This window comes from Mustela nigripes, chromosome 8 (assembly GCF_022355385.1).
Source record: "Mustela nigripes isolate SB6536 chromosome 8, MUSNIG.SB6536, whole genome shotgun sequence".
Taxonomy (NCBI): Eukaryota; Metazoa; Chordata; class Mammalia; order Carnivora; family Mustelidae; genus Mustela; species Mustela nigripes.
This window is the reverse complement of record NC_081564.1, coordinates 23,778,471-23,794,547: the sequence shown is the minus strand read 5'-3', so window position 1 is coordinate 23,794,547 and position 16,077 is coordinate 23,778,471. Positions and strand designations below refer to the sequence as shown.

At 42.1% G+C, this 16,077-nt stretch overlaps 1 protein-coding gene across 2 annotated transcripts in view; it reads left to right on the top strand.

Moving 5' to 3' along the window:
- Positions 1-681: 681 nt before the first annotated feature.
- The window catches only part of PISD (phosphatidylserine decarboxylase), a 42,777-nt gene continuing 27,381 nt past the window's right edge, over positions 682-16,077 (top strand). The window contains exons 1-2 of one of the 2 annotated variants that reach the window (XM_059408890.1): positions 682-788; positions 12,473-12,552. In XM_059408890.1, coding sequence (XP_059264873.1) covers positions 724-788; positions 12,473-12,552 — 145 coding nt within the window. In that variant the 5' untranslated portion in view covers positions 682-723. The remainder of the gene's footprint in view (positions 789-12,472; positions 12,553-16,077) is intronic. The other variant, XM_059408887.1, reaches the window with a different exon arrangement.

Sequence of the window (16,077 nt, the reverse complement as noted above, 5' to 3'; positions counted from 1 at the left end):
GTTGTCTCAGTTGAATAGTAAAACCAATTCTATACTTCTTTTTCCCGTCTCATATTCTAAAGGCCTATGGAAGGAGGTGTCTTCCCTCCAACAGGAAACCTGATGCCTGTTAGTCTCCCTGGAAGGGCTGGTTGGGCGCTAGTTGGTCTGTGCTTAAATAACCGCAAAGAAATAATTGCAGACGTCAGGCAATATATACTCTTGTGTCAAATGTCCGGTGAAGACAACTGTGATTAGCAGGCTGGGGAAGGAAAAAGTGGAGCTGTATTTCTTCAGTTTGGGAAAGTAAGAACGAGACACCGTGCACGCAAAGTGCTCAGAACAGGGCCTGGTAATTAGGAAGCCCGGAATAAAAGGAGTGGTGGGTGCTCTTAGCTTCTCCACTTGTAATTAAGGGAATTGGCTAAACTGATACATTCTCAGATCTCGCTTGGGTGACTCATCCTCCAGGAGCACGAGGAATCGCACGCCAGTAGGAAGAAAGACTGCGGACTTTGCACCCAGGCCTCAATATAGCACAACAGGAACCTACCCAACCTGGTTCTGGAGGTGCCCAAAGAGCCGGGCGGGCGCTGAGGAGCAGCCATAGGGTGGAGCTTAGCCGTCTCCGCCCACAGCCCACCGCGTTCTTCATTGGTCCCGTGAGCTCTATGTGCGTAACGTCACACGCATGCGCCACAAGTGTGGATAGGGGGCGTGGTCCACCAAGAAGGAGGACACAAGATGGCGGCGTCCGTGAGGTCGAGGTTCCTGAGGTTGCTACGCGTGGTCGCACCGTGGCGGAGCAGGTACAGTTGCCTGGAGAGGCTGTCTCGGGTGGGAGGCGGCCTGGTCCGAGCCGGAGTGTCGGGAGGGAGAAACCGTTTCTTTTTTGCGGGCTCCCTAAGAAAGGGTCGGGTAAAGACTGAGCCATCCACCTTCAGCTCGGGAGCAGGTGCGACTGCCGGTGCTTAGGGAGGTCCGGATTTATTTAGGGTCTGGCCTGAGCGCTCTCGCTTTGCCCTTTCCAGCTAAGTGGAAGTGCAGAAGGGACAACACAAACAAACAAACAAAACAGATGGAATAGGCTGCGTGCCGTCCACTAGAGTCGAGGCTAGGCTGGACATGTCTTTCGGGGTTTGTGTTCCTGGAAGGGCAGTAGGATGTGGGAAGAGCTTTGGATTGGAAGCCGGGGACTTTCATCTCGAATTCTTCGTCTTTGAAGCAAAGAGGTTGATTGGGTGATCCCAAATAGTCTGTAAGGAATTAGGGTCTTGGTTAGTCTGGGGACTAACTCCCACCTCTTAGGTTCTTAGAATTAGAAGAGATCTGAGGGATCATCTGAATCCAGCTGTTTTTCGAATTGGCAAAATTGAGGCCTTGAGTGTGGGAGAGACCTGTTCAGTTTTACCCAGCCAGTTAGTAGCAGAGCCAGGCCCCTGACCAGCCTCATGCACTGACCTTTCCCCCAGACTATCCACCATGAGGGCAGTTATTATTCAGAAATAGCTTGGGAGCATTTGGACTCCCGGAAAATGGATTAAAATGTTGGTAGCTATGACTCAGAGTTGTCTGCTTGGTGTCATTTCAGAGAGCAAGGGTATGAGAGATGCACAGTGATTTTTGTTTTTCTAGCAGGGTTAATTTTGTCAGCGTTAACCAAAACTTGCTCTGTGACCAGAGGTGGTGACCTGTCATTGTGATTTGGCAAGTAAAAGGACACTGGATTTGGACTGAGAGGGAACAGAAACTGTCATTGGCTTTACCATGAAAGCTTTACTCTACTATCACTGACTATTCAGAAATGGTGTAGTTCTCTTAGGAGAAGGCTCTGCAGTGTGGGGTAACTGTTGGAATTTGGACTGAGGGTCTCTGATTTGATATTGATACCAGCTGTGCTGATTTGCTATTGATACCAGCCACGAATTCAGCTAAACTATGTTATGAGTTAGAAAGCTAAAAATGACACTCTTCAGATATTTTTTAAAAAATGCTGATGGGGAGCATTACTCACCATCATTTAAAAAAAAAAAAGGGGTTGGAGGCGGGGAGTCATACTTTAGTATCAATGGAGATTAAATGAGACCGGATTTAGGTGCGGGGGTTGGAAGGGATGAGGATTTGGACACAGTACAAATTTTTAATTTTCAAAGGTATTATATATTAATACACATAAAAAACAAAAAGACAGTATTTTCTTAGGTTTTAAGTAAAGTATGTCTGTGAGACATATAGATGAAAGCCTCGTATTGCAGGGGAGTTTTTGGTAACTGGGTGATGTGTGGCAGGTGATAGAACAAAGAGAAAGCAACATCTTGGGTGATAATTAATGGCCGTGTTTTCCAAACTTGTTTGATAAAATAATAGGGTGGATGTTTATTAGAAATTGAGATTCCCAGATATATCCCCACCTTGCTGCCAAATTCAGATTCAGTAGGTGTAGTAGCTTGGGGCTGCAAGTGCTTCAGATGATTCTCAGGTTCAGGTTAAGTATGGACTTAGTAACTAGGTAGTGGTTGCTTATGAAAGACTTTGATTCAGAAATATTTATAATATTCCTACCACTGCAAACCATAGTGCCAGGAACCATGGGGGAAGAAACGAATTATGAGATATGGTATTTGGAATAAGCTTTGTGTTTAAGGAACTTTGCAGTTTAGTAGAAGGGAGAGAAGACGCTCAACACTAATACAAGATAGAATGTGGAATAAGGCCTTCAGAAGGTCTGCCAGTTCGTTTTTAGGAGAATTTTCATAACTTCAGAAAGAGGTGATAGAAGGACTACAGTTCGGGGTGCCTGGGTGGCTCAGTGGGGTTAAGCCTCTGCCTTCACCTCAGGTCATGGTCTCAGGGTCCTGGGATTGAGCCTCGCATCAGGCTCTCTGCTCAGCAGGGAGCCTGCTTCCCCCTTTCTCTCTCTGCCTGCCTCTCTGTCTACTTGTGATCTCTCTCTCTGTCAAATAAATAAATAAAATCTTAAAAAAAAAAAAAAAAAAGAAGACTACAGTTCAAGCATCACCACCATAGATGATGTTAAAGGATTTTATAACCGTGACTGTATGGACATTGGTCATAGGCAAATTTTTTTTTTTTTTTTTTTTTTTTTTTTAAGTAATCTTTACTCCCAACGTGGGGCATGAATTTGCAACTCTGAGGTCATAAGTCACATGTTCCACTGACTGAGCCCCTGGTCATAGACAATTGGTAATGAATATAAACTGCTATTTTATTTACTTACTTATTTGTTTGTTTATTTTTAAAGGTTTTACCCATCCATTTGAGAGAGGAAGCAAGAGCGAGCGTGTTCGCACGAATGGGGAGGAGAGGGAGAAGCTGGTTCCCTGCTGAACAGGGAGGCCAACCCAGGGTTCCATCCCAGGACCCCGGGACCATGACCTGAGCTGAAGGCAGGTGCTTAACCAACTGAACCACCCAGGAGCCCCTAAACTCTGTTACTTTGAATAATAGTAATATGTAACTAGGTGCCTGTTTTTCATGATTGTTTCAGGTAATCTTATTGAGGTAGGTCCTGTTTTAACAGGTGGAGAAATTGAGGCTTAGAATTAATTACGTTTTTAAAGTCACACTGCTAGTGAGTGGCAGTGAGCCATACAATTAGACTTGTATGCTCAGTCATGGGTTTTGATTAATCACCTGTTTGCAGGATACCCACATGAGTAACCAGCTTCAGAAGAGACATCTGATTAAACTTATCCATTCATCCCTCTGGACTTACTCTCACCACTGAGATTGGAGTTCAGTAAGAAGGCAGACCCCTATGTTCATCAAGGAATATGGACAGTTGGGGCGCCTAGGTGGCTCAGACAGTTAAGTGTCTGCCTTTGGCTCAGGTGATGATCCCAGAGTTCTGGGATCAAGTCCTGCATCAGGCTCCTTGCTCAACGGGGAGCCTGCTTCTCCCTTTCCTTCTGCCTAGTGCTCCCCCCTCCACTTGTGCTCTCTCTCTCTCTCTCCCTGTCAAAAAAATAAAATCTTTTAAAAAAAGGTTTATGGGGGTGCCTGGGTGGTTCAGTGGGTTAAGCTTCTGCCTTCAGCTCAGGTCATGATCCTAGGGTCCTGGGATTGAGCCCCACATCGGGCTCTCTGCTCAGCGGGGGGCCTGCTCCCCTCCTCTCTCTCTGCCTGCCTCTCTGCCTGCTTGTGATTTCTGTCTGTCAAATAAATAAATAAAAAATCTTTAAAAAATTAAAAAAAAAAGGTTTATGGACAGTAAACAAATAGGTGGAGATTTATCTATCTATCTATACACACACACACAGAGACACACATACATACTCACACATATATATGTAATCTCTTATTCTAGGTAGCTATGAAAAAAAAATAGGGGCACCTTTCTGCTCAGTGGGGAGCCTGCTCTCTCTCTGCCTGCCTCTCTGTGATCTCTCTTTCTCTGTCAAATAAATAAATAAAATCTTAAAAAAAAAAAAGGAAAAAAAATAAAGGAAAGCAATTAAAGGGTTAATACTTCATGGGGACAACTCTTGGGCATATGGTCAGGAAAGCCAAGCTCAGTAGAACACCTTTTCACACAGAACTGACTAATGAGGGAGTGAGTCACATAGAAGGGTGTGCCCAGTAGAACAAACAGCAAATGCAGGTTGTGGGAAGAGGCCAAGGTGTGGTGGGTACTAGGAGCAGCAACAGGAATGAGTAAGGAGAAGATGGAAAACAGCAGGATATCGGAGAATCCAGCAAGGAATTAGTATATAGGGTCTGGTTTTATTTTCTGTTTTGAAAAAATCGTTCTGGTTGTTTTGGGATGAATAGTATGTAGAGGGCCAAGAATGAAAATGGGAGACTGGAGAACAGGCCTTCATAGTCATCTGGTAAGAGAATCAGGTGTCTTGGGCTGGAGTGTGAGTAGTGGTGGCAGTGAAAAATCTTCAGGTAAAGATACACACACAAACACACATTTTAAGTTTATTTTTTAAGTAGTCTCTACACTCAACGTGGGTCTTGAACTTAAGACTGGGAACAAGTTGCATGTTCTTCCAGCTGAGCCAGCCAAGTGCTCCTTGGCAGATAAAGATATATTTTATTTATTTTTTGATTTTTTAAAAAAATCATTTACTCGACAGAGATAGAGCACAAGTAGGCAGAGGGAGAGGGAGAAGTAGACTCCCCACTGAGCAAGAAGCCTGATGCAGGGCTTGATCCCAGAACCCCGGGATCATGACCTGAGCCAAGGCATATGCTTAACAACTGAGCCACCCAAGCGCCCCAGATAAATATATTTTAAAGGAAGTTGTCCTGTCTTGCCAGTGTACTGAATATGCATAGTGAGAAAGAAAGGACCTCTATAAGAATGAGTCTTAGGGTTTTGATTTGTGTAGCTGTGTGAGGGGTGATACCTTTTGCTGAGATTGTGTATTAATAGAAATGTTGCTATAGCAGCAGGTAAACCCCAGGATCTCTAACTTAACACAGTAAGTTTATGTCTTGATCTTAATAAAGTCCCAGTGGGTCCTTCTGATCAGTGGGACAACAGTAATTCAAAGATGCTCCTGCTGTCTTTAGCACATGGCTCCCCAAGTTCTTCACTTTTTTCTGCAGTGAGTCAGCTGAAGGGGAAAGCCTGGAGGTGGATTCCTGGAAAACCTGAATGGTCTTCACATTGGTTAGAACACAGTTTTGTGGTCACACCCTACTGCAGAGGAAGCTGGCAAACTCCATGTTTTTGGTGTCCAGGGAGAAGATGACATGGATTTGATAAACACAGACTAGTCACACCACAGTTGGACACCTCTGGGGATGGGGGGGAGCAGGTTGAAGGGGAGTTAGGGAGGGTTAAGAGTTGTGTTTTGGACAAACTCAATTTGTAGATGATGATGAGTGGGGATGTTGAGTAGCCAGTTGAAAAAAAATGAGTCTGGACATCTCTGAAGGAGCAGTGAGGGAATCATCAGTGTCTGGCTGTTTAAAACATTTTTTTTTTTTTTTAAGATTTTATTTATTTGATAGAGAGAGATCACAAGTAAGCAGAGAGGCAGGCAGAGAGAGAGGAAGGGACTCCCTGCCAAGCAGAGAGCCCAATGCGGGACTCGATCCCGGGACCCTGAGATCATGACCTGAGCCGAAGGCAGTGGTGTAACCCACTGAGCCACCCAGGCGCCCAGTGTCTGGCTATTTAAAGACAGGTGCTTGAGGGCCTAAGTGAAATAGGTGATGGGGATTAAGCCATGCATTTGTTGTGATGCGTATTGAGTGATGTATGGAATTGCTGAAATCACTGTATTATACGCCTGAAACTAATATAATACTGTATGTTAATTATATTGGAATTAAAATTAAAAAAAGTAAAGGCAGGGGACTGGATGAGCAACTCTAGGAAGAGTGTAGATGGAGATGAGATCTGAACGTGGGCATGGCAACAGTTTGAAGGCAGGGAGAGGCCAGAAAGGTAGGAGGAAAATCAGCGTCCTAGACTCATGTGAGAGTTGTGTTTCAGGAAGGAGAAAGGGTGAAGAGGTCAAGAGATACAAACTTCTAGTTGTAAAATAAATAAGTCATGGGGATGTGTAGTTAATCATAATAAAGTTTTGTAGCTGTATGGCGACATATGTTAACTAGACTTACTGTGGTGATCATTTTGCAATATATGCAAAATTTTTTTAAAAAATATTTTATTTATTTATTTGACAGAGAGAGAGATCACAAGTAGGCAGAGAGACAGAGAGAGATGAGGAGAAGCAGGCTCCCTGCTGAGCAGAGAGCCCGATGCAGGACTTGATCCCAGGCCCCTGGGATCATGACTTGAGCCGAAGGCAGAGGCTTAACCCACTGATCCACCCAGGCGCACCAATATATGCAAAATTTTTAAAAGATTTTATTATTTACGAGAGAGAGATAGCAAGAGAGGGAACACAAACAGCAGAGCTAGAGAGGGAGGAACAGGCTCTCCGCTGAGCAGGGAGCCTAATTTGGGACTGGCACAGGATGCTGGGACCATGACCCGAGGCAAAGGCAGACCCCTAACTACGGAGCCACCAGGCGCCTCGCAATGTATACAAATACTGACTCATGTTGTACACCTGAGACTAACAATGTTATATGACAGTCATACCTCAATTAAAAAAAAAGAGAAAGGGATTAGTTGTGGCAGATGCTGCTGTGAGAGGTCAAATAATATGAGACCCAAGAAACATACATTGTGTGCTGGCAACACAGAGGTTGTTGGTGACCTTGACAAGAGGTGACAGGATAGGAAGAAAAGCCTGGTTGAGCAGGATTAAGAGAGGGTGGGAAGTGAACCTAGGTCTTTTTTTGGTTAAGTTTTTTATTTTTTATTTTATTTTACTTCAAGATGTTACTTATTAAGTGAGAGTGAGAGAGAGAATGTGTGTGAGCCAGGGGAAGGCAGAGAAGCAAATTCCCACTGAGCAGGGAGCAGATGTGGGACTCCATCCCACATAACCTGAGCCAAAGGCAGATGCTTAGCTGACTGAGCCACCCGGGTGCCCTTTTTAAGCTTTTATTTTAATTCCAGTTAGTTAACATACAGTATTACATTAGTTTCAGTGTTACAGTGTTATATTAGTTTCAACAATATAGTGATTCAGCAATTCCATACGACACACAATGCTCATCTCAAGTGTGCTCATTAATCCCCATCACCTATTTAACTCATCCCTCTACTCCCCTCCCCTCTGGTACCTATCAGTTTGTTCTCTGTAGCTATAGAGTCCGTTTCTTGTTTTGTCTCTCCCGTTTTTTTCTTTTTTGCCCTCTGTTCATTTTTTTGATTCTTAAATTCCATGTATGAGTTAAATCATTTGTTATTTGTCCTTCTCTGACCTATCTCGCTTAGCATATACTCTCTTGCTCTGTCCATGTCATTGCAAATGGCAAGATTCATTCTTTTTTAGGGCTGAATAATTTTCCATTGCCTGTGTATATGTATTGTGTGTGGTGTGTGTGTGTATATACATACGTGTGTGTGTATATATACGTATATTTATACACACACCACATCTTCTTTAGCCATTCATCAGGTGGATACTTGAGCTGCTTCCATATCTTGGCTATTGTAAATAATCCTGTTATAAAGAGGGGTACAGGGCACCTGGGTGGCTCAGTGGGTTAAGCCGCTGCCTTCGGCTCAGGTCATGATCTCAGGGTCCTGGGATCGAGTCCCGCATCGGGCTCTCTGCCCGGCAGGGAGCCTGCTTCCCTCTCTTTCTCTCTCTGCCTGCCTCTCTGTCTACTGTGATCTCTCTCTGTCAAATAAATAAATAAAATCTTAAAAAAAAAAATAAAGAGGGGTACAAGTATTACTTTGAATTAGTGTTTTTGTATTTTTTTTAAGATTTTATTTATTTATTTGACAGATCACAATTAGGCAGAGAGGCAGGCAGAGAAGGAGGGAAGGAAGCCTGACACGGGCTTTGATCCCAAGACCCTGAGATCATGACCTGAGCTGAAGGCAGAGGCTTAACCCACTGAGCCACCCAGGTGCCCCAGTGTTTCTGTATTTTTTGAGTAAATATCCAGTAGTGTGATTACTGAGTCATAAGTTTTTAACTTTTTGAGGAACCTTCATACTGTTTTCCTCAGTAGCTGCACCAGTTTGCATTCTCACCAACAGTGCAAGAGGGTTCCTTTTTCTTAACAACCTTGTCAGAAGAAACCTGTTGTTTCTTATGTTGATTTTAGCCATTCTGACAGGTGTGAGGTGATTTGTATTTTTTTGTATTGTATTTCTTTTGTATTTGTATATTTTTTGTATTGTAGTTTTGATTTGTATTTCCTGATGACAGATGATGAGCACCTTTTCATATGACTGTTGGCCATCTGAATGTCTTCTTTAGAGAAACGTCTGCTCATGTCTTCTGCCAATTTTTTATTTGGATTATTTATTATTTGGGTGTTGAGTTTTATAAGTTCTTTATATATTTTAGATACTAACCCTTTATTGGGTATATCATTTGCAAATATCTTCTCCCAGCTCATTCCATAGGTTGCCTTTTAGTTTTTTTTTTTAAATTAACATATAATGTATTATTTGTTTCAGGGGTACATGTCTGTGATTCATCAGTCTTAACACAATTCACAGCACTCACCATAGCACATATCCTCTCAGTGTCCATCACCCAGCCACCCCATCCTCCTACCCCCACCTTTTAGTTTTGTTGATTGTTTCCTTCACTGTGCAGAAGCTTTTTTTTTTAGATTTTATTTATTTATTTGATAGAGAGATCATAAGTAGACAGAGAGGCAGACAGAGGGAGAGGCAGACTCCCTGTTGAGCAGAGAGCCCAATGTGGGGCTCAATTCCAGGACCCTGAGATCACGACCTGAGCCAAAGGCAGAAGCTCAGCGCCCTGAACCACCCAGGCACCGGTGTACAGAAGCTTTTTATTTTGACATAATCCCAGTAGTTTATTTTTGCATTTGGCCTATCTAGAACAAAGTTGCTACAGCTGATGTCAGAGAAATTGTCTGTGTTCTCTTCTAGGATTTTTATGGTTGAGAGTGAACCTAGCTCTTTTTAAGAGCTTGTTACAAAGGAGAGAAGAAAAGTGGGGTGGAAGCTAGGCAAGGATGCATGGTGGACAGTGTTTATGTAAGATTAGAGACAGTATAGGGTTTATATGAGGATAGAAACAGTCCAGTAATAAAAGACAAATTGGTGTAATGGCGCATTTGCTGGGCATTTTTTCCAGGAGCTGTGGCTAAGGCGGTATACAAGAGAGCTGAGCTCTGTGTTCTGGAGTAGGGCTTCCAAGGGGGAAGACCTACATGCAAGAGAAACCACCTGTGTGCCGTGTGTCTGGTTCCAGTGGATAGACGATTGTCTCTGATTCCTACCTCCCCCAGCTAAGGGAGGGAAAAAAGAAGCCTTATTCAACAGTCTACAAACATTCTTTTAGTTGGGGGATTCAGCATTCATTCTGAGACACATAACACAGCAGTGTATAGAAGACAACAATGTACCTTTAGTCAGATTTATACTTCTTGTTCTAATGCTTTTTGGAAAGCAGGGTTTGAGGCTTTTAGCTTTTGTAGTGGGAGTTTTTAGTCTTAAGAAATGAGCATTGTTCAGTGCTGAAAGAACATTCATATACTGAAACATCACCCTTCTTTGTGTTAGTAGCTGTATGTCTCTCTGGCCTTTGTGGTGGTGATTATCATGGTCCCATATTTTATCTCCATACAAACCTGACTCACCTATTGGAGCATCAGGTTCATCACGTTAGCCCTATTAGCACCATGCAGTGAGGGTGTTTTTAAGTCAATTCTGATCATGTCTGGAGACTATCTATATAAGATGTAAATACTAAATATCCATGAAAGTAAACATTATTGTAGGAAGACCATACACAGAGTTCTGTTTTCCCCAAAAGTGACATTGTAGATGTTTATTAAATTACTGCTTCTATCATAAAGGGCTCCAGCAGAGAAGAAGCGCTACTGGCAAGGAGTTTCTTTCCTTCAGATTTCAGGTCAAATTAGGGGGAAACCGAAGTGCTATCTGAATTGAAAGGGAAATATTTCCTTTGATTAGGGGAGATCCAATTTTTAACTAAAAGTTGATGAATGCTTTCCTTTTTTTTTTTTTTTAAAAGGATTTTACTTGTGGGGCACCTGGGTGGCTCAGTGGGTTGAAGCCTCTGCCTTCGGCTTGGGTCATGATCCCAGGGTCCTGGTCATGATCCCAGGGTCCTGGGATCGAGCCCCACATTGGGCTCTCCGCTCAGCGGGGAGCCTGCTTCTTCCTCTCTCTCTGCCTGCCTCTCTGCCTACTTGTGATCTCTGTCTGTCAAATAAATAAATAAAATCTTTAAAAAAAAAAAAAGAAAGAAAGAATGGTTCTTTAGAGTGGAAAGCTGTGAAAAGTTGTTGGTAATTTTTTTTCATTCTGTCAAACTAGCTAGACAAAATAGCAAAGTAGCCACAAAAAGAATTCAAAAATTCTAAATTAAGTGAGCCTTCTAGACTTGAAGTATATTAGAATAGTTCACATGGTTATTTGTGTCATTTTTTTTCCAGGCCAGACATTTAGAATTTAAAGTTTCAGCTACCAGTATTAGATTCCTGAATGAATAAGAGTTATATGTTTACAAGTACAATTGTTCTTTTGTGGTATGGAAACATAAGGCTTTTTGTAAGAGTGCTGGGTTTACTGTCTATTATGATCTTATGTTAATTAAGAAAAAATTAACTATTTTGAAGTAGTTTCAACTTAACAGAAAAGTTATAAAAATAATGAATAGAATTCCTGAAAACCGTTCACCCAGATTTCCCAAATGTCAACTGCATTTGCTTTACTATTCTCCCTTCTTCTTCTCTCTGTATACATGTGTATGTGGTTGTGTATATATATATAAAATATTATTATATATATAAATATATATAATATATAATAATATATTATTATTTATTATTATTAAATATATAATATATATATTATAAATTATATATATTTATATTTTTTGTAAAAGGCTTGAGAGAAAATTACAGATTTGGTACTCCTTCACTATGAACTTTTCAGCTTTTATTCCTGCAAAATCATCTTCTTACACAACCACTTACAGTGGTCAAAACTAAGAAATTAAGATTGATATAAGATTGAATCTATACATTGTATTCAAGTTTTGCCAATTGATCTATGTTAAAAAAAACTTTTTAAAAGATTTTATTTATTTATTTGAGAGAGAGAGAGCACGCATGCACCAGGGGGCCAGTGACCATGAGCGGGGGGAAGGGATAGAAGGAGAGGGAGAAATAGACTCCCTGCTCAATGGCGAGCTTGACGTGGGGCTCATTTTCAGGACCCTGGGATCATGACATGAGTCAGTCACTTAACCAACTGAGCCACCCAGGTGCTCCAACATTTTTTAAAGTAATTAAAAAAAAATATTTATTTGTCAGAGATAAAACACAAGCAAGGGGAGTAGTAGGCAGAGGGAGCAGCAGGTAGAGGGAGAAATGGGCTCCCTGGGAGCCTGACGTGGGACTTGATCCCAGGACCCTGGGATCATGACCTAAGGAAAGGTAGACGCTTAATCCACCAAGCTACCCAGTCATCCCTGTACTCTCTCATTCTCTCTCAAATAAATAAATAAAATCTTAAATTTTTTTTTTTAATAGGGGCTCCTATGTGGCTTGGTCAGTTAAGCAGCTGACTCAGGTCTTGATCCCCAGGGTTGTGAGTTTAAGCCCCATGTTGGGCTCTATGCTGGGCAAGGAGCCTTCTTAAAAAAATTTAAAAAAAAAAAATTTTTTTTAAAATAGGGCGCCTGGGTGGCTCAGTGGGTTAAGCCGCTGCCTTTGGCTCAGATCATGATCTCAGGGTCTTGGGATAGAGTCCCGCATCGGGCTCTCTGCTCAGCAGGGATCCTGCTTCCCTCGCTCTCTCTGCCTGCCTCTCTACTTGTGATCTCGCTCTGTCAAATAAATAAATAAAATCTTTAAAAAAAGAAATTTTTAAAAAATAAATGTTTAATGGTTCATTTTTGCTTGATTATAGCCTTCTTCACTGTGAGAACACAGCTGTGAGCCACGTCCTACAGTCCTTAAGAAAGCTGCCTGTCAGAGCCTTCTATACAAGTAAGTGCACAGTTAGAGGTGGTGCTGGCCTCTGTGCTTCAGTTTGCTTATCAGTACACTGGGATAGACAGCTCCTATTTCATTGCATTGTTAGTAGAATTAACTGACCTTATATCTGTGGGGTGCTTAGAGTGTCTTGTAGACAGTCATCACTGGAGCCCTAGTGATCATTACCTCATCATTTTTACTGGCTCTATAGTATTCTGTTGAAGACTACCATTTGGTGTTGGACCTTTAGGTTGTTTCTAGGCTTTTTCTATTATAGATATTTCTGAGGTAACATATTTTGGTGTAGCTTCGGGATAAATCTGTAGAACTAGAATTGCTGGAGCAGAAGATTTGTGTATTTTACAAGATGGCATTTAGGCCAAATTGTTCTTCAAGGAGGGTTGTTCCAGCTTGTGTGCATATGAGCACGAGGTGCTCATGAGTACAGTTTCCCACACCCTCATAAAAACTAGATTATGGACTTTTTTGATTTTGTACGGAGCTTGATTCTGTAAGATATTCTTTTTATTCGATCATACCAGAAGCCATTTTGAACTGACCATGAGAGGACCTTGGGAATAAAACAAATTTGTTAAAGAGAATGAAAACAAAACGTTTATAACGGTAGATAGCAGCACATCTGGGTGTTCCTTATTTAGTTAAGACTTGCAAGCTGGACCACGTGGGAATCACAAGAAGGATAGAAGGGGAGCCACAGTACCTGAGCCATGATCTTGGATCTGCAGAGAAGCTGTGCTTTTATAAAGTGACAAGTCCAGCAGAGAGGTGGTCAGTAGTGGAGGGCTGTCTCTACTTAACAATTTCTTTTTGGGGAGGCAAAGTAAGCCTCTAAGAAGGCAAGACATATAGTCAAAGGGCTAGTGTAGCGGGCAACATTCAGTGGAACGTGACTAGTCCATCTAGGGTGAGGGCTCACTGCAGTGAGGAGGGAACAGCACTTCGCTTGTCGCCAGTTATTTCAGAAAGTTGCTTTATGGTCAGTCTTTCTTGGTCAGAGACAGAATATTTAGTTGTGAACTAGTAAGGGTTCATTAGGAATAATTAGAAGATGGAAGAGATTAATGACACCCACACTTGCTCATTAAAAGAAAAAACAGCAACACCCAAAACATGGTGGGGGGAGCTGGTCATGTCGGGAGCAGGAGGGCTTCCTCCCATTGGAAGTCACAGGTAGTAAGAAGGGTATTCTCTGGTTTTGTATAGGCTCCTGGTGATTCAGCTCTTGAGATTTTGTTTTAATAACAGCATTATTGAGGTATAATCCATATACCATAAAATTCATCTTTTTTTAAAGTGCAGTTCGGTGGCTTTGAGTATATTCAGAATTGTGCAACCAACACCACTATTTCAATTCTTTTTTTTTTTTTTTTTTTTTTTAAGATTTTTATTTATTTATTTGACAGAGAGAGAGATCACAAGCAGGCAGAGAGGCAGGCAGAGAGAGAGGAGGAAGCAGGCTCCCCACTGAGCAGAGAGCCCGATGTGGGCCTCGATCCCAGGACCCTGAGATCATGACCTGAGCCGAAGGCAGCGGCTTAACCCACTGAGCCACCCAGGCGCCCCCAACACCACTATTAATTTTAGAATTTCATCACCCCCCACTTTCCCCAAGCCAGTAACAGCACTTGACTCTTTAAACTATCACTCCCCATTTCTTTCACATAAGGTTTTTAAGGTTCATGTTATATCATGTGTTGGTACTTTATTCCTTTGTGTTATGAAATAATATTCCTTTGTATGGATACGCCACATTTTAATTCATTTACCAGTTGATGGACATTTGGGTTGTTTCTACTTTTTGGCTGTTACTAAACATTTTTATGTAAGTTTTTGTGTAGGTGTCGGTTTCATTTCTTTCAGAAATATCCCTAATAACAGAATTGCTGGGTCACAATGGTAATTTTATGTTTAACATTTTGAGGAACTGACAAACTGGTTTTTGTTTTGTTTTGTTTTGTTTTGTTTTGTTTTGTTAAAGATTTATTTATTCATTTGACAGACAGAGATCACAAGTAGGCAGAGAGGCAGGCAGAGAGAGAGGGGGGAAGCAGGCTCCCTGCTGAGCAGAGAGCCCGATGTGGGGCTCCATCCCAGGACTTTAGATCATGACCTGAGCCGAAGGCAGAGGCTTTAACCCACTGAGCCACCCAGGCGCCCCTGACAAACTGTTTTTCAAAGGCTGGCCCATGTATGAGTGTTCTACTTTCTCTACATCTTTGCGAGCACTTAATTGTCTTTTTTTTTTTTTTTTTTTTAAGATTTTATTTATTTGACAAAGAGAGAGAGATCACAAGTAGGCAGAGAGGCAGGCAGAGAGAGGGGGCAGCAGGCTCCCTGCTGAGCAGAGAGCCTCATGCGGGGCTCAATCCCAGGACCCTGGGATCATGACCTGAGCTGAAGGCAGAGGCTTAACCCACTGAGCCACCCAGGTGCCCCCTAATTGTCTTTTTTATTATAACCATCCTAGTGGGTGTTAAGTGGTATCTCACCATGGTTTTGATTTCCATTTTCCTGTTTACTAATGATGTGTTGTTTTGCTACAGCTGTGCTAGCAAAGTACTGCAAACTGAGTGGTTTAAATAGTAGAAACTTACTCAAGCTGAAGACCAGAGGTCTGAGATCAAGGTGTCACAGGGCTGCTTCCTTCTAAGGGTTGTGAGGGGAAACCTGTTCCATGCCTCTGGTCTGGCTTCTCATGGAAGCCAGAAGCATCATCCTGATCTCTGCCTTCATCTTCACACAGCATTCTCTTTATAAGCATGTCTGCCTCCAAGTTTTCCCTTTATATTAGTACATCAGTCATTATCCGGTTAGGGCCCACCATGATGGCCGTATTTTATCTTGTTTACTTCTCTAGAGACCCTGTATCCAAGTAAGGTCACATTCTGGGTACTGGGAATTAGAACTCAGCATGTGAATTCTGGGGTGGGATACAGTTCAAGCAATAGTAGATGTTGAGCATCTTTTCATGTGCTTATTGGCCATTTGTGTATCCTCTTTGGAGAAATGCCTATTTAGATCCTGTGTATGTTTTTAAATTGGATTGTCTTTTTTTATTATTGAATCATAAGATCTTATGGGAGTTTGCATTTGAGAATACTTGTGTCTGGTCAGATTTGGGTCTAGATTGTAGAAGTAAGGTCAGAGAGTCCTGGGTGAGAAATGGTGCCCGCTTCCCAGTTCTGGATCTGGTGGTAGCTAGCCTGGCAACCTTGATTAGTTTCTTGACCTCTTTGTACAGTGTTTTCATCTTACATTCTCTGGCTGTGGTGGCAATTGAGGTGCATTGTAGTTTCATATGCTTGTCCCTTGGGCACCTGGATAGCTCAGTCGCTTAAGTGTCTGTCTTCTGCTCAGGTCATGATCTCAGGGTCTTAGAATTGAGCCCTGCATTGGGCTCCCTGCTTGGTGGATAGTCTGCTTCTCCTTTTCCCTCTGCTGCTCCCCCTGCTTGTTTTTCTCTTTCTCTTTCTCTCTGTCAAATAAATAAGATCTAAAATCTAAAAAATAAAACAC